Raw genomic sequence first — 23,614 nt, 5'->3', positions numbered from 1 at the left:
TGTTTTTTTGCTTTCACTTTGCAATCGTGAGAACTGTGTATAGAGAGCGACAGCACTGATCTGTGAGTGATGATAATTTGTGCACCAATTCCTCTGACATCGTCTTATTAATCCTTAGTTTACTATGCAAACATGACAAGTGAAATCTCCCGCAGCAAGCTTAAACATGTGAGAGGTTGATCGCGCAGAGAATCGGTGAGCTTATGTGAGTGCGTGTGTAAAAGTAGCAGGATATATATTTGACTACGATGACCTGGATGACTGAGAACCTTCACAGACAGATATATATTTCAGTTCTGCTGAGCCAAATAAGACAGGTCAGGGTGAAGAAGTGACAGCCAAAGAAAAGCTTACCACAAAACGGAGAAGTTATGACAAATCAGACTATAAGGCAAAAAGAAGGTGCAGCTTTATGGTTTCATGGACAAAAGAATTTCTGTGGCTGCAATATGATGAGCTAAATAACCAGGGCTGCACATAAGTGGTCCGCAGGTGCGCATTCGCTGTCAAAATAAAAAACACGCACAAGGGTTAGGGTTAAATTTAAAAACTGTATTTTTGAGTTAAAATATATATTTATAATTTTAATAAATGACAAATTAAAAAGGCATGAACATTTCTTTTGTATCGAAAAAATATCGAACCGTGACACCAAAGTATCGAACCGAACCGTGAATTTTGTGTATCGTTGCACCCCTAGTATATATTGTACTATTCTTAGTTAGTGTATTGTCTGTCTTGTTAATGTTGGTTTATAATGGAGCACTGTAACAAAAAAAAAAATTTCCCCCAGGGATCAATAAAGTATTCTGATTCTGATTCTGATAATGTGGTGGTATGGTGGTTAGTGCTATTCTCTCATAATAGGAAGGTCCTGGGTTTGACTCCACCATGTTGCTGGGTTTATCTCCCCATATCTGTGTGGGTTCTCCTCTGGCTCCTGCCCAGAGACTTGCAGTTAGTGGGGTTAGGTTGACTGGTGTTTCTAAATGGCCCATGCATGTGAATGGTTGTCCTTCTCTGTGTGTTAGACTGACGGCCTGTCCAGGTTATATCACACCTCTTGCCCTACGCCAGCTTAAATGCTCTCCAGCCCTCTGCTGTGACCTGAATTGGATAAACAGAAGAAGATGGATGTTTGTTATACTGTCCAGAGGAAATGTAGCCCACTGATCTCTGAATGTACTTACTTTAGCTCATTGCATAGCCAGTTGACATTAGCGCCTCCTCTGCTACATAACCAGCAACCCTCAGAGTGATAGCTTTAGCAGAGCTAAAAGGTGCGGCTGCTGAGCTATGTATGCTGAGCTCCTTAGCAGCTGACAGACACTTATTGTCACCTCAACACAAAAATAATGGCTATACTTCCAGAATGTGAAGGTTGACCTCCCTTCCTTCAAGCTAGCTGACCTGACTGACACAACTGTAGGACTTGATATATTCTATTAGTACACAGCAGTGTGTCAAAGAGCCGGAGGGGGACAGAAACATGGACATACATCAAAGATACAGGATTTCTTATTTGAAAAAGTAACTGGATGTTTGACTACAAGGCTAATCCAAGTACTCTACACGATACTTTGTAGGATGTTACACTGCTGACAACACGGTGCATGGAAGCTGAGCGGTGCTCCGGTAAATGTGATTGAACCGAGCACTTTGAGGTAGTTTGGAGGGATTGATTAACAGACTGACAGAAGGATTGACTGTTATTTAACACCGGATGTATGGACAAACTGGCTGTCCTCTCCTTCTCCTCCTGTGTGTCTTAACCTCCTACTCGCATGTGCGTATTGCCAAGCTTTAGAAAAATATTCTAATCTGCAGAGACCTAAATTTCATTTTAACACCTCACTCCCGTTTCTCCCACACATATTTCAAATGAACTCTGTGGTTTGTGAGAAGTCACAGTCATCTTTTCTGTCTGTTTTTTTCCAGAGCTGCCTTGCCACAGTGAAACGATACATGTAAAAAACTGCGGCGCGTGTGGAGTAAATCTGTAGTGCTGTAGTGCAACACCTTGACTCCTCCAGACTTTAGTATGAGCTCTTAACAGTGATGCTGACGTTTTTATATTTACTTTTTTAAAAGAGAAAGGAAAATCAATATATTTGCAAGACTTTTTTTAGACATCGTGCTGCATTATTTGTGTCCTCCCACTGTGTTTTCTTTCTGTTGTTTTGTGGCATTTCTAGTTAATTTACTCTTGATTATTTCTAATGTATTTACTGACTGTGAAGCACTTTGTAACTTGCTTTTGAAAAGTGCAATACAAACAAAGATTATTATTCTCAGAGGTATTTTGTCATTGTGAAACTAAATGTCAGATTCGTACCGGTGGAATTGGCCTAATGTCGCCCCTCCCACAATGAAATCTCGTCTCTTTTCCACATGTGGTACATTGTCATTAGATTACAGCTCCCTTGATTTCCGCATCGTCTCCTGCAAAATATCCAGAGCAAAAAGCAGGACAAAAACAGCAACCAGGCTGCTCAGTGCCTTATAGAAAACAATTTGTCATGACCAGAGCCTTTTTATGCATTTTTGCAGACATAATAAAGCATCCTAGTAACATAAGTTACAGGGAAGGTTATACTTTAGCTCATACCAATAACCTAAAACAGGCCTATTTAAAATTGAGGTAATCATGTGTGACACTTTAAATGATACAGTGGGGCAAAAAAGTATTTAGTCAGCCACCGATTGTGCAAGTTCCCCCACCTAAAATGATGACAGAGGTCAGTAATTTGCACCAGAGGTACACTTCAACTGTGAGAGACAGAATGTGAAAAAAAAATCCATGAATCCACATGGTAGGATTTGTAAAGAATTTATTCGTAAATCAGGGTGGAAAATAAGTATTTGGTCAATAACAAAAATACAACTCAATACTTTGTAACATAACCTTTGTTGGCAATAACAGAGGTCAAACGTTTACTATAGGTCTTTACCAGGTTTGCACACACAGTAGCTGGTATTTTGGCCCATTCCTCCATGCAGATCTTCTCGAGAGCAGTGATGTTTTGGGGCTGTCGCCGAGCAACACGGACTTTCAACTCCCGCCACAGATTTTCTATGGGGTTGAGGTCTGGAGACTGGCTAGGCCACTCCAGGACTTTCAAATGCTTCTTACGGAGCCACTCCTTTGTTGCCCGGGCGGTGTGTTTTGGATCATTGTCATTAGATTACAGCTCCCTTGATTTCCGCATCGTCTCCTGCAAAATATCCAGAGCAAAAAGCAGGACAAAAACAGCAACCAGGCCGCTCAGTGCCTTATAGAAAACAATTTGTCATGACCAGAGCCTTTTTATGCATTTTTGCAGACATAATAAAGCATCCTAGTAACATAAGTTACAGGGAAGGTTTTACTTTAGCTCATACCAATAACCTAAAACAGGCCTATTTAAAATTGAGGTAATCATGTGTGACACTTTAAATGATACAGTATATTTAAGACAGACAGAAACAGAAGTTTAAAAAGCTCTAAGAAAAGTAAGATAAAGACGATGTTGCAGTACCTTCCCTTAAGAAGTTGCTTGTTCAACAGTTACTATTAGAAAAAAATGTTAGATTGATTATCTACATAGAATTGTGTGGAAAAGTGTTTGCCCCATTCTCGATGTCCTATTTTTGTAAGTCTGTCACACTCAAATGCTTGACAAATTTGACAAAGAAAACCCAAGTGGACACAAAATGCAGTTTCCAAATGAAAGTGCCAGACATCATGCCGCGATCCAAGGACAGTCAGAGCCATTATCCACAAATGGCAAAAACATGGAAAAGTGGTAAATGTTTCCAGGAGTGGCCAGCCAATCACAATGACCCCAAGAGTGGAACAACAAGTCACCCAAGAGGTCACAAAAGACCTAGAGCAACATCCAAAGACTGCAAGCCTCACTTGCCTGAGTTAAGGTCACTGTTCATGACTCCACCATAAGAAAGAGACTGGGCAAAAACAGCCTGCATGGCTGAGTTCCAAGATGAAAACCACTGCTGAGCAAAAGGAACATAAAGGCTTGTCTCAGTTTTGCCAGAAAACATCTTGATGACCCCTAAGACTTTGGGGAAAATACTCTGTGGACTGATGAGACAAAAGCCGAACTTTTTGGAACGTGTGTGTGTCCCGTTACATCTGGTGTAAAAGTAACGCTGGAACATCATACCAACAGTAAAATATTTTGGTGGTAGTGTGGTCTTGGGCTGCTTTGCTGCCTCAGGACATGGAAGACTTGCTGTGGTAAATGGAACCATGAATTCTGCCGTCTACTAAAACATCCTGAAGGAGACTGTCCGGCCATCTGCTTGTGACCCCAAGCTGAAGCGCACTTGGGTTCTGCAGCAGGACAATGATCCAAAACACACCAGCAAGTCCAACTCCTAATGGCTTAAGGGAAACAAAATGAAGACTTTGGAGTGACCTAGTCAAAGTCCTGTCCTGAATCTGACTGAGATGCTCTGGTATGAACTTAAGAAGGTGCTTCATGCTCAAAAACCCTCTAATGTGGCTGAATCGCAGTTCTGCGAAGATGAGTGGGCCAAAACTCCTCCACAGCGTTGCCAAGGATGGCCCAACCACTTATCAGGTTCAGGGCCATGTAGGTTTTTGTTTTTTCCCCATTAATAATAAACGCCTTCATTTAGAAACTGCATTGTGTGTTTACTTGCATCATCTTTGTTTATTATTGTATCTAATATTTGTATGATGATCTGAAACACTCAAGTGTGATGAACATAAAAAATGGGAAGTCAGGAAGGGGGCAAACACTTTTTCACACCACTGTATTCACAGATGGAAAAACGTGACCATTTCTTTTCATTCTTGCTTCTGGATACATGAAAAATACAGCCTGAAGCTATTCTATAGCTGAATGTGAAGAAGCACAACACAACTTGCTGAGTGTCTTTGTGGTGCAGTAAATCAAGACTTGTCTGTGTATATGTGTGAGTGTATACATTTATAAAGGAAAGCTTGAATTAAAGTCAAATTTTACATTATTGACTGGTAAGGTACATGTGTACCACACTTTAAAAAAAGGTTTAGTGTCACTTTTACAGTACTACTAAAATAAAATTTAAAAAAAAGTAGAAGCAGCTACTTTTGGTGATCCTTTGTCACCAGGGATCTTGGTTTGGCAGTTTTATGTAACACCAAAGGGGATTTATGTCTCTGGCTAGAATTGAACTTGCAACCTATTGCTTGCCAACCATATGTGGAAACACATAGTGTGATCAAAATAATAATAGTAAATAAAGATTATATATTTTTCCTATATTTAATGAATAATTACACAAATATAGTTAGTTTTTCTTCCAGTAACTCTATGTAACTAATGCAAGATTTTGTTTAACACCACATCTACCAGCAGTTTTATGTGCAGTAATCATGCAGTCCTTATCAGATAAAACCTTTTATTGTGATGAGAAGAAACAGGAACACACTGCAGAACAAGTCGGGTTTCCATGTGCAGCCTGGGTTCTGTCATATTTATACTGTTCCATCTGTGAATGTGCACGTAAGCCCTGTGAGTCCAAAACTCAGGCCTTGAAACTCATCAAGCTTTTTAATCATAACCCGATTTTGACTTAGAATGACTAAACAGAGTGAGGATAATAATTTCTTATTATAAATTTATCTACTCTGAAAAGCCTGATGCAGGTGACACTGTTCACTCAATGCTGATAATAACAACAAACTGTAGACTGTACAGCCGTCAGTAAACCAAGTAATCACTTACAAATAACCAAGCTGGAGGTGTTACCTGCACAACTGTATTCAAAGCTAGCTTGTTGACTGCCTTTCCAGTTGTTTGTTTCTTCCTTGAAAACAGCTGCCTGTAGATAAGAATGATGAGACTGAACAAGATCAGTTGGGGGGCTTAAACCAAAACAGTGAGCTGAAAGATGCTAAAATGTTCTAAAGAATGCAGTCGACTGCAGTGAATGATAATTATACACTTTGACCTGATGTTATTGTGAACACGTTAAGTCAAGCATCTCTAACATCGTAAATGCAGTGTTGGCTATGACATTACCTGCAAGTCAAAGATGATGATCAATGGATCCACGTATTACTGAGACAGTTGCACGTGGAGAACATATCAAAATAGTAAGTGAAGTATTCAAAAGTTTGTATTTTGAAGATGTCCACACTGCTATTCTTCAGCATTACTCATTACAAACCAGGAGCCATGGAGCGAGACAGAGACAGCATGTGATGATGCTGGGATGGTTTACTTTGGCATGACATGGAATTACACATCCACAGTGTGTGTGGAGACTGTGACAACACTAAATCTTACTAAATGTAAGTAGGCATCCTGCTTGTTCTCTTTTGAGTCACAAACACATACTTGAATCCCACTTATATAACTGCAAGCTGTTTGGACGGTGCTTCGTGGAGGATCTACTTATCAGATCCATTCAGAGGTTGTATGTTTTTTTTTCTAGACTGACTTCCACCTGTGTAATTTCCTATTTCCTCTGTGGCATTCAGCACCAAACCATTTGGCTAAAAACTGAAAGTCATATTTTAAAAGGGCAACACCATCTTTTAAACAGATGGTGTCTAAGGTTTTAGTAAAAGTTACTCAAGCAAGAAAAGTCGATGAATTTTTATAAATTTGGTGGTATAGAGGGCATTTCTGGCTAAATATAAAATATATAAAATAAACTACAGCATAAACAGTGTGACAAACTTTTTTTAACTTTAGGACACAAAGAAAGCTTAAAGAAATGAAACATATCACAAGTTGGATACACAGTAATTCCTAGCTGGAGTGGGGCTTTGGTTTTCGTGAGATTTGATGAAATTACAAAAAAAAAATATCACAAGCCGTCTTCTGTATTTATTTTTGCCAAACAACTCAGTTTTGACTATCTTGGAGTATTTGGAGTGTGGATGGACTACACAGAAAACCTGGACATAAAGGTGAAAGCTATGTGGATTTGACTTAAACCCACATTCTTTTTAATGGTAAACTTCCAAATGAGTTTTTGGTTTCAGTTGAGACAACATTTCCGTTTTGTAAATTTTGGTCCCACATTAAAGTAAAAAAGAAGACCAAGTCAGAGTGCCATAGGGCAGGCCTGCCTTCTGACTAGCTAATTGCTGCAATCAACCAAGCCCAGTTTTGAAACACCAAGAGGCAAAAATGTGTAGATCACAGCTTCCAAACAGGACCTTACAAAGCACTGGGTGATATCATGGTGGCTTCATTCACTTTTGATATAATATTTATGGGCGCTTACGAGATTTTCTTACACGTAGATCAGCTAGCTCATTTCTCATGTGGATCATTTGGCAAATTCCATGTAGAAGCCTGGATTATACTTGGTTGCGGACATGGACAGCTGGATGCCCGACGATTGAGTAGTTATTCCTGTTATACTTCTTTGAAGTTTGCTGTCTGGGCACATGCGTAGTTGGTGCAGTGTAATGTAAATTCTCTACGGGCTAGTCCACACGGTCACAAAAAACAGACAGGCATGTGGATGTCTGCACTCATTGTGCGCTGATTAGCTTTACGTCACAGGAACCTGAGCGGAGACTTGAGGACACAGAAAGTTTATATCCTGTTTTACCGTTTTTCAGCCACTTCAGGCCGCAGTCATACAGGCCTAGAGACTGGTCAGCAACCCCCTGGCAACCTCCGATCACAAGGGAAAATGTGTATTCTGTGACTGGTTGGTGTGTATATTCTTCATCTACTGTATATCTATAATGCTGTCAGCATTAATCTCATTAAAATAACGTTAACGCCATAACCGCATTAATGCAGCAAAACTCCGTTAACAAATTAGCGGATCACCCCGTGTGTGGGGCTGCACGGCGTCAACGTATTAGCACGGTTAGCTCGTTGGCGCGTTAGTGCCGTGCAGCCCCTCGCTGAACAAAACAACACAAATGTAAAAATTTGTGCTGTCAGCGTTAATCGCCCCGTGTGAGGGCTGCATGCTGTCAACGTGTTAACGCGTTAGCACCGTGCATCCCCTCGCACGGGGTGATCTGTGCTAACTCGCTAATGGAGATTTACCACGTTAATGCGGTTATGGCGTTAACGTTACTTTAACCAGATTAACCCTGACAGCACTAATATATATATGAAGAAAAAAAGCAAGACGCTTAAGACTGAAGGGATAATACCAAAGGACACGGAGAAGATTAGACTATATACACATATACACAAAAGGCTAAAAGGTTGGACTATATATACACTGGCAGCTGATTAGGAAGTAGATAAAGGAGTGGAACTGAACACAGGTGCACAGGATAAGTAATTAACACAAACCCAAAGCAGGAAGTAAGTCTAACACAAAGCAAGAAGGAAAACCAACCTTCAAAATAAAACAAGGAATAACCATGAAAATTAATACAGGCATGAACACTAACACACTAACAAGATGCCAGACTGGAAAACAAAGGGAAACCAAAACATTAGCACAAAGAGATGAACATGAGACAGGAAACTATAATCAATAAAACTCATTATTCAACCTAAACAAAGGATTGTAAAACTGAAAATATACTTAACAGGAAAAACGTAAAGTCAAAAGAGGTATTGAATTTGCTCAACAGCCATGATCAACACACCCAAAAATGAAAACTTCACACAGCAGAATAACAGTAAAGCTTAATCAGAACCCCAAACTCAAAATATGTTCACTATGAATTCAAAAGCACAAAACCTTAGAACCATGACAGCAGCTAATTGTAGTTATCATGTTTGCACAACTGACAGGATGTACACAATCATATATTGACTTACAGAGTCTCATATAGATGCCTAAAGCTCTAGAGTGTATCTACTGCACCTATGTGAGGAGTAATGGAAGATACAGCAGTGCTGTGAGGAGCCTATACAACAGTTGTCTTCCATTTGATCAAGCATGTCCTATCACTGCACTGTGTCTGTGTGTGAGTGTGTCTGCACATGTGGGGTAAAATCGGGGGGTTTCACTGCTTGTGTGTGTATATAAATGGTAGTAGATGGTGCTGAGCTGTCTCTTTGCTTTAGCTTCTGTGTGCTTGTGTTGCCTGCGCTGGTGTCAGTGATGCAGTCTGTTGTAATTTTTAAGGAGAAAAGAGAGAGAGTGAAAGACTCCTGGGACTGATGAAGTACACACACACACACACACACACACACACACACACACACACACACACACACACACTTTGCTCTATAGTGAAAATCTACTGCAGAGAGTTTCTGTGGCAAGACTTTTTCCCTCGATACAAGGTTTCAGTTTGTCTTTGCTTTTCAGGATTCAGACCACCTTACCATAGAGCCTTTCCTCTCTCTATATCCTTACACATCTGTCTGTGCAAGGACTAATTTGACTTCTACATCTGGAGTAAGGACATTTGTGGAAGGCAAAGACATTTTGGGTTGTTCTAGGCTTGAAGAATTAGATTTGGGTTAAGCTTAAGCTTTGGAGCTAATGCACCTGTGTATAATGTCTGTCCTTGTTTTTCCTTTGAGAATTTCAGCCATGTGAACTTTGACCTGTTCCCTCAGGTCAACATCTAAACCTTCACTTATAGATTTCCATTGGTTACACACATGAACGCACACTCAAAGAAACATACACACTATGGGAAAAAGGCAGACTCAGATAATTACATTTATAGATTAATTGAATGCCTGCCATTCATTTCAATAATGCAATCCTTTCTCTGCCCCTCTGTCTGTTGGTCTCTTGTCTCTCTCTGGCCAGCCTCTGCTCCTAAGTTGCGGATGATTAGCAGCCAATCTCTGATGGAAGGGAAGAAGCTGTACTTGAAGTGTGAGGCGTCGGGGAATCCCAGCCCTTCCTTCCGCTGGTACAAAGATGGACACGAGCTTCAGAAAGGCAGAGACCTCAAAATAAAAACCAACAAGTGAGTGTGCCAAAGCAGATATTTTTTCTTAGGGTATGATGTAAAAACCAAGACCTGTCATCCACATGTACTATAACAGCTGTTTTGGTTGATGCTATCACTCCGCTGTTCTACAATGAGTAACCATCAAGTTAATATAGTCTCATAAGAATGAGTTCAATGTTATATTTCTGCCTGGAGTTGATGTGACAGGTTTCTCTTGCTCTATGGAGCATTTAATCATCTTTCACCTTTTAGAGCTCAACAGTGACCTCCCACTTTTTAAGGGCCCCGCTTGGGAAGTGAGTTTTCCATTCATTTTCTCCACTGACATTTCAAAAAATCCCGATATAACGACTTTAACCTCCTAAGACCTGAACTCTTTCATGGCATGCATTTTTAATTTCTCTTTCCTATTTGGGCTGATTGGGACCTGATGAATGTAAAAACAAAGAATTATCTTTTTACCTGATTTTGCTATACAAGGGTCTGATATCCAACTATGAGGACATTCGTTTTAAATTTTGATAGAACAGTGGCAGTGTAATGTTTTCATAAGTGGATATCAGGCCCTTGTAGAGCAAAATGTAGTATTGACCAGCGGTTAGCCGTTTGGTACCGGGCTGTGAGAGTTGAGGCGCGAGTGTGAAATTTATGTGATTTCAGGGTTTTTATCATTAACTCGGTTTCCCTGGGTCTTTTCCCGTGTTGTAGTTGTGCGTCTTATTTTGAAATAAATATTTATGCGTTACCATAGTGACCAGAGAGCATTAAGGGGCAGAGAGGAGGATGTTACTCTGAATGTTGTTGGCACATTTCAGGAGGACGCTGCTAATAAAGTTACACAATTACACAGTGAATTCACATTTATTATTATATTTACAAAATACCACAGTTTTTGTCTCGGTCGTAGCATTTTATTTTGTTGTATTTATCCGCGACACCTTAAAGACCGGTCCGTTAAAATATTGTCCGATATTAAACCGATCCGTGGCACTAAAAAGGTTGGGGACCGCTGGTCTAGACAACCCAAAATGTGATGTCCTCATATGTGGATACCAGATCCTAGGAGGTTAAAGCCTTGAGCCGAGCCAACCTGTGAATTGTGGCCATGAAAAGATTTGATTTGGGTCAAAAATGAAAAGAAAATGGAAAAAATGGCAAGGGTACAAGACTATGTAATTAATATAATCACTTTTGACAATGAAGGATCTACCCAGCTTGTAATCTATTGGAATTCCCAGATTCCACAACAAATGATGTCCGACCACAAATGTTTTTTTTTTCATTATCATAGTCTTGATATATGTTTTAGTTTGTTCAGTAAAGTAAAGTCTAGCTGTCAGTGTGGTAAGTGCTGCATTTCTTACTGCAATCACCGTCCTCCCAGTTGTCCAGGGGTTTAAACATTTCCGTGGTAACAGTGACCTCTGCCAATCAGAGGCACTGCTGATTCACTTTAGCAGTGAGAGTAGAGTAGTTCTTACTGCAAATAAAATAAATAAAACCTGTTTCTGTTAAAATAAGGTTGATATACAGATATTTGGTTTCATGATGCTGAATATTTTTACTTAATTTCGCTGTTGAGCTCTCTCATTTTATTAGTAATACTCATGCATACTACACTCTATCTTTGACGATGCACAAATAGATCCTGTGACTTTAGGTAACGCCACAAAGCTGTGCATGTTGAATACAGAGAAAAGAGTCCCACAAACAGCTGAAAGCAACAAACACAACTGCACCTTTTGTGATTTGCATTGATGACAAGAGACACGTCTGCATGTGGGGCTCAGGAATTTTTAGCACATGACGTTTGGGACAATAGGATGTTTTTAGTGCACTGAGAAAACCTGGTTAAGATGGAGGTTTGAAACGTCTTCTGATTGCAGGCAGTATGGAACCTACCAGCTCTAAGTTTTCCTACCCTTTACCTGCCAGAACAGCATCCTCTCTGTGCAAGTGGAGGTCCTGTTTTTTAAGTTGACCACTGGGTGCTTAACCTACATGAAAAACCGTAGTAGTCAGTATCTTAGAGATCCCCTCATTCATATATAACATAGGCCAAGTTCCCCCTGGCTAGTTTGGGGGTGAAGGGCCAGTGTGCCGTAGTGCTGTAGTCTTTCTCTGCACAAAATAATAAAAACATGCACACAAGGTACAGTTTGATTAATACATGCTCTCAAATTAATAAAAGCAATACTTTTTTCCTTTCAATGGCTACTAAAGTGTTAGTTTCCAGCTAAAAAAAACTTTAGAGTCCCATAGTACACTACCGAGTCATTGTCAAAGGCCTGGTGGTGTAGCGGTTAGCACTGTTGCCTCACTAGAAGAAGGTTCCTGGTTCAGACCCCTGCTGGGGTCTGTCTGTGTGGAGTTTGTACGTGCTTTCTCCCAAAGACATGTATTCAAGTTAATTGTTCATTCTAAAATTGCCATAGATGTGAGGTAGTGCCTGTAATAAATGTGACTTGATGTCAAAAGTACTTTAAATGGTCAGTAAATGCATGTCCAAACAGAAAACAAAGTTAGCTGTCTTTACATTTATGTATGCTGAAAACAAGTAGATGAAGGCTTTTCTTTTTGAAAGAATAATAACTGACATTGTCTCTGCCTCTCTCCTTCCCTTTTGCTCAAGAAAAAACTCAAAGGTGCAGATCAGTCGTGTCCGTGTGGAAGATTCTGGCAACTACACTTGTGTGGCTGAAAACTCAGTAGGACAAGAAAACGCCACAAGTATAATCAGCGTGCAGATCTGTGAGAACAACTTATTTCTATCTGTCCTTCTGTCTATGTGCTGATGTTTGTGTTGATATATCGCTCAAATACGTCCGATTTTTTTGATGCAGGAGTCTGATCATACGAGCACAAACCTTGTTTACGGTCACTGTCGTCATGTGTTCTCTTCACATGGCTGGCTGGGGATAACGCAGACAAGTAAAGCAGAGGCAGCGGTTGTAAAAACAGAATAATTATTTTTATTACTTGCAAATATATCTTAATTTTTCAGCTTTAAGGTTGGAATAAGAAAATACAAGTATCCTGGGGACCTTTGCACTTGTAAAACCAATGGAGAGCTGGAGCTCACAACAAAGTGACTAATGCCTGTGTACACTGTGGCGTCGCATGCAGGATTGCAGCGTAATGCACTGTGTCTTTTCTGTCAATCTGTGTTTCTCCTAGTGACCACCACAACCCTGTCTCCAGGTGTGAGTCATGCGCGGCACTGCAATGACTCTGAGAAGTCCTACTGCGTCAACGGAGGAGACTGTTACTTCATACATGGTATTAACCAGCTGTCCTGCAAGTAAGTTTATTTCTCAGTCGGTCCCCCGTCCTCTCAGCCATCACTGTGTAGCTCCCTCTGTCTCTCCACCCAGTCTCTGTCCCTCTCTCTTTCTCTCTGTCTATCTGTGATGTCATTGTTGCTGGTCACCGTGTCTTCTGTTCCTTGGTTATGATCGCTCGACATGCACACCTGCAGCCCACCTGCAGCCCACCTGACCGCTCGGCTGTGTCTGAAGGCTTCTTGTCTTCACTTTTCACCAATTTGCTCCAAAAACATGCAACCGATCTTCACCTGCACATTAATGTGCCCATTCACTTAATGCTTTTGTCTCCAAGATGAATTCATTTTAGAGCGAGGTCTGTCTGTGAAATGGGAAGAAAAGCAGAGGTGTTGAACAAAACCTCGCCTAATGTATAAATGCCTTTGGATATTTTTTATTTATTTATTTAACACTGAAAATAATGAGTCCAGACTATTTTAGATGAGATGCAAATTACTGAAAAACTGGTGGAGTAATTTTCAGCTGTTAGCAATAAGGCAGTAAACCCAGTGGAAACAATTAGCATCTCTGTCACAAGGGAAAAGTGGGTTTTCTTGAAAAAAAAAAGTCAATATGCTGAGTGAGGACTGTGCGCATGGAAGGTTTATAGATAGAGTGTACGGTCAATACTATACATATACTGTATTTGCAGTTTTTTTAAAACAGTCAGTGTTATGTGCAATGGCATTGTGAAACACATTTATGCTAGGTAACAACATACAACGTAGCCTACATAGCAGTCCACTTGAAGCCCTTTGGGATTTAATGATGTTTCTAAGCCCAGCCTTGCTCAGAAGAATTAAACTGGCTTGAAAAGTTGAAGAGGACATCTTGCTGACATTGTATATTAGCAGCTGTCTCTATTGTCGGTCACTCTGTTGGCATGTTACCATGAAACAATTTGCAAGCTGAGGGCACTCCAAAGCAACGAGGACAGAAGAGGCATGACGGATTTCAGGACTCATGGACACCCAAGTTTGTGAATAACTTATGAAGGAAGTCACCTGGGATTTTGAAATCAGCGGGAGGCCTTTTTTCAAAGTCTAGCTCAAAATAAAAGTTGAACCAGCGTTGCAGATATTACAGTGATGTCCATTTGGGGAATTTCTTAAACGTCACCTGGACATCCTTGTTTGATTCTCTGGAACCAGAAAGCTTGTTTATGAACTGTTTTTATTATCTCTTTATCAATTAGAATAACATAGCAGATGCCATCATGCTGACATTTTTAGCTGAGGTTAGAAAATAATTTAAGATAAAATCTTTTTACAAACTGTAGTGTAAATCTCTACTGTATTTTGCGGTTGGTCGTAAACAGCTCAAGTGTTTGTTATTTTTAAACAATCTTTAGTAACACGATTCTGTGTACACAGAGATGACAGAACCATGTTAGTTGTCATTTAATCAAAGAAAATTATTTTGCACAGACAAATGCAAATACATTTTTTCTTTGCAATAATCTGATTGTTAGTTCTCACTTTCCAAGAAGATGGTCTGACACGACCTCTGTTCTCCATGGAAAATCAACGTCCATCTAGCTATGTTAGCATAACATAAACACAGTGAAGCTGGAGGATGAACGCTAACTTTTTCCCCACTCGATAAAAGTTAACATGAGGGTTCCTGATGGTTAGGGACAAATGCAATCGCATGGCAGGATGTAAACGGACCAAACTTCAGTCAGGAGAACAACTGAGATAATCCATCTACAATACGAGGTTAGTCATTAATATACTGCAACAACATGGGAATAGAGCAGCTGCCAGAGAATTCAACATTAATGAATCAATGGTACAGAAGTGGAGGAAGAAAGAAGAATGAGTTGAGTAAAGTTTGACTTATCTGACCGTTCTGTGTCGCTTAATGCACCTTTTGGTCCAAAAAATACGGCAGAGGGTAAAATTGGCATCCAATTAAGTGTGCTGATATTTTTTTTTATTGAAAGATGAACTGGATAAATCTGTAAACCACAACTTTAATCTGTATCCTGCCTGACCCTTGGTTTGGAGGTTAACTGTTAAAAAGATATATTATAGTGCCTTTGATAGCTTTCGTCAGACACAGAAGAACATTATCTGTATTTAGGAACAAACAAACTAGAAATATAATGCTTCCATGTTTAGTGTATTATTTGTCTACTTTGTTGTTGTCTCTGTCTGCTTAGCACCCCAGTGAAGTTATCCTACATTTGACACAGAGCATTCCCTGCAGGTTTCTCCGTGCCTACGTAGCTAGCACTTTATGTTGTCCTCTCATGCTTTTGTGTACGGCAAAATTCTCTAAGACTTGACAGTGAGAATCAGAATCAGAATCAGAAAGGGTTTTATTGCCAAATGTTGAGCGGGTTTACAACATTAGGAAATTGCTGCTGTTTCACATAAGCATTTATATGACTAAAGCTACCAACTGCACATCATCCCAGTAAAGTCAATTTTCTTAATGTTTATTTGACTTTCTTTTCTTTGGAGGGTCCAACATTTAACGATTGTCTGGTGGGATCCCTCACAAATATATGAGCACGTCACACAGACAGGCACAGAGAAACCATGTTTAGCAGGTACTGGCTTCAATACAGGGATAATGTGAGTAATATATAAATCACTCAGGCTTGACAAACATTAATATTCCAGTTATCTCCCCCCCTTTACTTCACATTTTACTCCTATGCACTGTTTGTGTCACCATGTTTCCTGTTGTCCCAGTAGGTAGGAGACAGGACAAGCTGTGTGACAAACTACTGGTCACAATCATGGCAAGGAGGACGTGAAATGTAGTGATAACTTTTCTGCACTGACACAGCCCCACAGTGATTAAAAACTTCACTGCTAACGATCCACTTCTTCCTTGTGTTTATTTGAAATGAACTGTAAACATAAATGCATCACTTCCTGTGAGTGGGAGGATTTTTCCTAGGAAACTGCTACCAGACTGGTAGGTGTTTAGAACAGCAAGTGCAAAAATTTTCATGAACTGAATTTTTAGATGAATCACTGCTGTGTTATATCAACTTATTCCAGAGCAAAACTGTTGTAGCAGACATCATCATAACTGATTGCAGATGGGAAGAAACAGTATAACGGTAAATACCTGTTTGCAGCTTGTAGCACTTTCTTTTAGAGCCTTGCACTAGAATAACGGAGGTGTTACTTGGCCTTGCACTACTAGCAATTATCTTGCAGGATTTATTTATATATATTTTTCATTTATAGAAAGGTTTGTAAGTTTTTTAGACTTTGTATTTACAGCCAAAGCTTTGTACAAATCTAAACTACAGGGAGTGCAGAATTATTAGGCAAGTTGTATTTTTGAGGAATAATTTTATTATTGAACAACAACCATGTTCTCAATGAACCCAAAAAACTCATTAATATCAAAGCTGAATGTTTTTGGAAGTAGTTTTTAGTTTGTTTTTAGTTTTAGCTATTTTAGGGGGATATCTGTGTGTGCAGGTGACTATTACTGTGCAGAATTATTAGGCAACTTAACAAAAAACAAATATATACCCATTTCAATTATTTATTTTTACCAGTGAAACCAACATAACATCTCCACATTCACAAATATACATTTCTGACATTCAAAAACAAAACAAAAACAAATCAGCGACCAATATAGCCACCTTTCTTTGCAAGGACACTCAAAAGCCTGCCATCCATGGATTCTGTCAGTGTTTTGATCTGTTCACCATCAACATTGCGTGCAGCAGCAACCACAGCCTCCCAGACACTGTTCAGAGAGGTGTACTGTTTTCCCTCCTTGTAAATCTCACATTTGATGATGGACCACAGGTTCTCAATGGGGTTCAGATCAGGTGAACAAGGAGGCCATGTCATTAGTTTTTCTTCTTTTATACCCTTTCTTGCCAGCCACGCTGTGGAGTACTTGGACGCGTGTGATGGAGCATTGTCCTGCATGAAAATCATGTTTTTCTTGAAGGATGCAGACTTCTTCCTGTACCACTGCTTGAAGAAGGTGTCTTCCAGAAACTGGCAGTAGGACTGGGAGTTGAGCTTGACTCCATCCTCAACCCGAAAAGGCCCCACAAGCTCATCTTTGATGATACCGGCCCAAACCAGTACTCCACCTCCACCTTACTGGCGTCTGAGTCGGACTGGAGCTCTCTGCCCTTTACCAATCCAGCCACGGGCCCATCCATCTGGCCCATCAAGACTCACTCTCATTTCATCGGTCCATAAAACCTTAGAAAAATCAGTCTTGAGATATTTCTTGGCCCAGTCTTGACGTTTCAGCTTGTGTGTCTTGTTCAGTGGTGGTCGTCTTTCAGCCTTTCTTACCTTGGCCATGTCTCTGAGTATTGCACACCTTGTGCTTTTGGGCACTCCAGTGATGTTGCAGCTCTGAAATATGGCCAAACTGGTGGCAAGTGGCATCTTGGCAGCTGCACGCTTGACTTTTCTCAGTTCATGGGCAGTTATTTGGCGCCTTGGTTTTTCCACACGCTTCTTGCAACCCTGTTGACTATTTTGAATGGAACGCTTGATTGTTCGATGATCACGCTTCAGAAGCTTTGCAATTTTGAGACTGCTGCATCCCTCTGCAAGATATCTCACTATTTTTGACTTTTCTGAGCCTGTCAAGTCCTTCTTTTGACCCATTTTGCCAAAGGAAAGGACGTTGCCTAATAATTATGCACACCTGATATAGGGTGTTGATGTCATTAGACCACACCCCTTCTCATTACAGAGATGCACATCACCTAATATGCTTAATTGGTAGTAGGCTTTCGAGCCTATACAGCTTGGAGTAAGACAACATGCATGAAGAGGATGATGTGGACAAAATACTCATTTGCCTAATAATTCTGCACTCCCTGTAGTCATTCCCAATCAAAGCGCTAAGTACCTCATGGGGTATATTTTAGTAGCCAGGGGGTACATGGAAAAATTAGATTAACTAATCACGAAGTTCAGTTCTTTAATCACTTTTTTCACTAAAGAAAAAAGTGGAGATAAACACGTTTGAGCTGAAGACTTAGAAGTTAAAGGATAAACGGTAGGCAATAATGACGCAACAAAAAATTAAAAAGCAATAAACTTAAGTAATAACAAAACTCATCTAGTTACATCATTAGCCATTAAAAATGTCTAAACAAATAAAATTATTTAAAGTAGTTGATGAAATATATGAAGGCTATGAGTAAAAAATAAATAAATAGCTAATAGGATGTAGCTGACAACTACAAGAGCTAGCCGGGAAGGTAAACAGTTTTAAACAATTTTAGCTGGCAGTACTTCAGTTTAATCCAATTCCCTTTTATTTATACAGCGCCAAATCACAACAATAGTCACCTCAAGGCGCTTTATATTGTAAGGTAGACCCTACAGTAACGCACACAGAGAAAAACCCAACAATCTCACATGACTCTCAATGAGCAAGCTCTTTGGCGACAGTGGGAAGGAAAAACTCCCTTTTAACAGGAAGAAACCTCCGGCAGAACCAGGCTCAGGTAGGGGCCATCTGCTGCGACCAGTTGGGGTGAGAGAAGGAAGACGGGATAAAGACATGTTGTGGAAGAGAGCCAGAGATTAATAATAAGCATGATTCAGTGATTCAGTACCGATCAACATGCACCAGTGGCGTGCTAGACAAGCAAGCAGAGCCAATTACCCTGACAATAAACCAGATATCCTACCTTTCATTAATCATTTCCTTGCTAACATGCTAAAGAAGTTATTAAAAGCTTGCTCCTCATAACACATCATGGTCAAGTTGGTTATTAAAAGGAAACTTGTCTGTTACAATGATAAATCATAGAGGGCTTGTTTACTTTCTAGTGCTAGCTATGTTTCCATACCATGTGCAGATGAGCACTGATCTCAGAGCAGTGAAAGCAAAGCCAGCAGCTGCCTCAGTTTCAGAGGTTATCAACATTGCGCATGCGCAAAAAAAACTTCCTGGTTTCTCAGCTTGCCCAGCTACAACCTTTGTTAATGGGACGTAGGCATTGCCATAGAGACTCCAGTAATTTGAAGTCAACTGAGTTAAGGCTGCTTCCAGAGGCAGTAGCAAACTGTGGCCACAAGTAATTTAAAAGATGGATGCAAACAGGCAAGAAGCTTCATGCAATACAGTAGATAAACAATTGAAATAGCTATCTTAAATTAAGAATAAAAAGTTAGAATAATTATCTAAAAATATGGAAAGCAGATTAAAATGAAACTTTAAGTATTGTTATATTATTATATTATATTATATAACAGTATAGATAAACAAGCACAATACTTGTCAAAACAGAATGGACACAGTTGAAATAGCTAGCTAAAAAGTGGGAAATATTTAGCTGAAAGTATTTCTAGCAGTTGGAATTGAAACATTTGTATCAAAGGTTGAAGTAGCTTGATAAAAAGTATAAATCAACAATTTTGATTTTAGCTAGTAGTATGGCTAAACAAGCACAATTTAACCCAATGGATACACTGTTAAAAGTAGTCATTATATATACTGGAGAGCTGTTAAATGGAGTAGTAGCTGGTCATGCCACCAGTTCAGATAATACAATTTCTCGATAAACTCCTAAAAGCAGATATCGAAGTCGCCTAAGTTGACTTCATAATAACCGGTTTTCTGAACTAGAGGTTTTAGTCTTTCCGTTCTAAACTGGCATACATGTTGGGTCATTTTGTAGATGTGTAACAAACATTTCCTCTGACGGTGTGGCTAACAGATGGCGTGTATAGTCATGCATGGTCAGAAGCTTTGTTTTTATGCTTTCTGTACAATAGGATGTCTCGGCTAGAAATCCATCCTTAGCTCCAGAGGTGTCTGTTTCAGGTCTCCATTTTTTTTGTCTCTTTGTTTTTACATTTCCATCTCTCTCTTTCTCTCACTCTCTTTTTCTCCCAATATTCCCCCTCCACTCGCTCTCTGCCTCTCATCTGATATACCTTTGGGTCATCGCTGAAGGATAAATCAGAACGTTTTTTTCATGGTGCTGACAAGCAGAAAACTTTGTTTGAGAGGGTTCATATAGACATTAGGAGCTGCGTATAGCAGTTTAGCGATGCAAAATGTGCAGGATTGCACAACCGCGTGTGCATGATTGCACTGCATACAACACACTGCATATTTAAAGAAGACACAGCAAGCTAGCAGTAAAGTAGCAGTAGACTAGCCAGCGTTTTCCAGAGAATTACTGTAGCTTCTCAGCTTTGTCATCCTTTGTTGGCCTGTCTGTTAAGGCCATTGGATAACAGGATGTAAATAAGACTGCTGTCTGCAGGTGTCTGTGCTTCTTGTTCACCTCAGAGATATGTAGACCACCACCCGGCTTCACAGACACACGCATAACAACACTCTTGAATCTGCACGACAGCTTCAAATCTACCCACTGCAAAACATAGCCAGGCAGCAAGAACTGTTAACATCTCTAAAATTCTTTTTGTGCCGACCACAGAAACCTGTAATCTCCTCTTCCCTGAAGGAGAAAGTAATGCTGTATTGCAAAATGGAGTCTGTAGGTTAAAGTGGAGGACAGCACATACAGAAAGGCACCCTGGCTTAAAGTATGGAGGGTAAATTAAAGATGAGCATAGGCAAACATTCCCCCACCAAGCTGTGGGCAAGTTAAACCTCGGTGTGCCTCTGGTTTTCTGTGTAAAGCTGCAGATCCCTACTTTGATTAATGTGAACTTGCTAAACTACAGTCTGAATGCTGGCATAGAACAGTATGTCGTGTATTCACAGCTATAGGTGGAAAATGCCGATATTCCCCTCATGAATCAGTAAAGATAATTTAATCTAAACTAATCTAATCTACAAATGCCATGAGGTCAGGCTTGTGAACGTTTTGCCCATAACTGTCCGTGGTTCTTCTGTTAAATTTGATGAGCCCTTTGAATAATGAATATAACCACATTCATTCAGATGGTTGGAACAAAAGGTGTGTTAGCTTTTTTCCCCCTTTCCTTTCCACTTGATCTGGGGGCTGAAAGAACAGTACAGAGTGGAAAAAATAGGAATGCAAAGGGTAAAACGGGTGCAAAGAAATAGAAAAGAGATGATATACAGTAAAAGCTTTGCCGGCATAGGGCTGCATCTGCACCCAGTGTCTCCCACCACTCTCTCTCTCTCTCTCTCTGCTCTATTTATATCTCTCTGGGAAATTGCTGAGTGGGCTCTACTGAGGGTTTTTGCTGTAATTGATTCAAAATGCAAGTTGTCTCTTTAGTGGTGAGAAAGAGGAGAAAAGGATACCCAGTCAGTTATACGGACAGTGTGTGCATGAGGGGAAGACGAGGCTTCTTGCGTTTCAAACTGGATAAATTGGTTGACCACTGTAATAAATACAGTGTGGTCATTACTGGGGCCTGGGTGAAATCGCCAGAGAGCTTCTTTCATCCTATAATAACTGTAATGGGGCCACACCCATGATATCATAAAACTGTGGTCAATTGTTATGATCCATCTACAGCATATGTGCACTGCAGCTGAATAAGATATTCTATAACATGTCTATTTTTCATTTGACTGCAGTAAAAGCTGATCTACTATCAATTACAGCAATAAAGAGATTACATCAATTATTCCCAGCTGGGTAAAAGCCTCGACACCATTATAACACACAATTTAAGACATTTCTGGATTTGAAGCACTCTTACAGAGATTTTTTTTTAATTTTTCAGAAAGGCATTATTTAAAATTGGGGTCCTGTAGTGTTTTAGTGAGTGAATGAAGATTAATATAAGAATGTCAAAATCAATATTTAGCCTCCAAATTACCAATAACTGGCATGCGTCAATTTTCTAGTTGCTGTGATGCAGCGAGGAGCTGCAGTTTCAGTGTTGTGAGTTTGATGGCTGATGCCAGAATATGAATCACGTTTAGCTCGTGGTATTGCTGACAGCTCGCCACCCATCCAGAAACTAAACACCACATTCTGCAGCTGCATGTAAACTGTTGCTGTTATTTATGCCCAAGAAATACCAAAACCTATTCCACCCATTTTCATGCTCACACACTGTGGGAGGCTGTCTCTCTCTGTCTGCGCGCTCCTTCATTTTTTAGACTTGTGGAAAATGCTTTGGTTTTAAGCGTGTGCCATGATTACAGGTCCTCGTTTCTTTATGATTTATTTATGGAGTACATTTAAACATCGCATTACACAGAGCAGGGACACTGCATTTAATGGAAAATGCATGACTAACGACCAGCATGACTCAAACAGGGAGGCCTGCCTTTCCAGCCGCTGTAGAGACGCACCCAAAGAGAATTACTGTCCTGCAGCTAACCTTTGCCTTTTAGAGCATTTTTCGTATCTTTCAGCTCTTTATTTTGGTTTGGAGTCTAACCTTTGTGTTGGCTATGCATTACTTATATTACACTCATTAATACATTTGAGGCAGGAGATGTGTGTGTTATATGTGTGTGTGTGTGTGTGTGTGTGTGTGTGTGTGTGTGTATTAGTTATTCTGTAAAAAAGTATCTTAGTGATTAACGGCCATCATTATGTCACATTTTATTGTGTTAGCTGGTTAGCTCAGCTAAGCTACCTGAGTGCAGTTATAATTTCTCTTCCCACAAATTTTTACTAGTGCTGTCAGCGTTAATCTCATTAAAATTACATTAGCGCCATAACCGCATTAACGCGGCAAATCTCCATTAGCAATTTAGCGCAGATTGCCCCATGCGAGGGGCGGTACGGTGCTAATACGTTAGCGCCTTTAGCTTGTTAACGCGTTAGCGCCTGACAGGACGAATTTTTTACATTTCTGTTGTTTAGTTCTGTTCGATATAATAGGAAAACACTGAATTAATCACTGAAAACAATCTTTCCCTTGCTCGAAAGATCATCCAGCCAGCACTGAAATCAGCTGAATTCACCAAAAATAATTAAAAATAAAGTAACAGTTGCCTCAAAGCACTTTGTATTGCAAGGTAAAGATGCGACAATATTAGCAAGAGAGAAAAGCCCAGCAGCCAGACAATCCAGTATGTGCAAGCACTTGGCAAAAGAGGGAAGGAAGAACTCTCTTTTAACAAAAAAGGTAAACTGTAGCTAACTTTGGAGTCTTTAGCTCTGCATCTGCTACCTATGTATGCTCAGGGTACAGTCACTGTGTTTGCATCCTCTTTACCAAAAAAACTAAAATGTAATTGACGAGAAAAACATGGCGGACCAAACATCAAAATGACCATGATCAGAAAGGCAAAGAGTAAAGTGAGGCACAAAATCACAGACGTTTACATGCTAGCTCCTCCTCTGGGTAGAGCATTTATTGAAAAGAGCTCAGCATGATAAATGATAAAACGTGTTCCACTAACAGGGATTTCACAGATTAGCATCCGATTACATCATATCATCCTCCTGCATTTTTTCAAACAACTCACTTTCTTGTTTATATGTGTAAAAACAGCCCAGAATTATATCTGCTGGCTAACATATAGATCCTGCATCGGTCTTGAGTGGAGA

The 23,614-nt window shown here is 39.9% G+C and overlaps 1 protein-coding gene across 2 annotated transcripts in view; it reads left to right on the top strand.

The window, feature by feature from the left end:
- Positions 1-23,614, top strand: part of nrg2b (neuregulin 2b) — a 72,055-nt gene that overhangs the window by 29,393 nt on the left and 19,048 nt on the right. For both annotated transcript variants that reach the window (XM_082547778.1, XM_082547777.1), the window contains exons 2-4: positions 9,715-9,877; positions 12,495-12,613; positions 13,040-13,163. In XM_082547778.1, coding sequence (XP_082403904.1) covers positions 9,715-9,877; positions 12,495-12,613; positions 13,040-13,163 — 406 coding nt within the window. The remainder of the gene's footprint in view (positions 1-9,714; positions 9,878-12,494; positions 12,614-13,039; positions 13,164-23,614) is intronic.

This window comes from Aulonocara stuartgranti (genome assembly GCF_965226115.1).
Source record: "Aulonocara stuartgranti genome assembly, chromosome: 2".
NCBI classification, from domain to species: domain Eukaryota; kingdom Metazoa; phylum Chordata; class Actinopteri; order Cichliformes; family Cichlidae; genus Aulonocara; species Aulonocara stuartgranti.
Note: the sequence above shows the minus strand (reverse complement) of the source record. Positions and strands in the feature narration are given on the sequence as shown.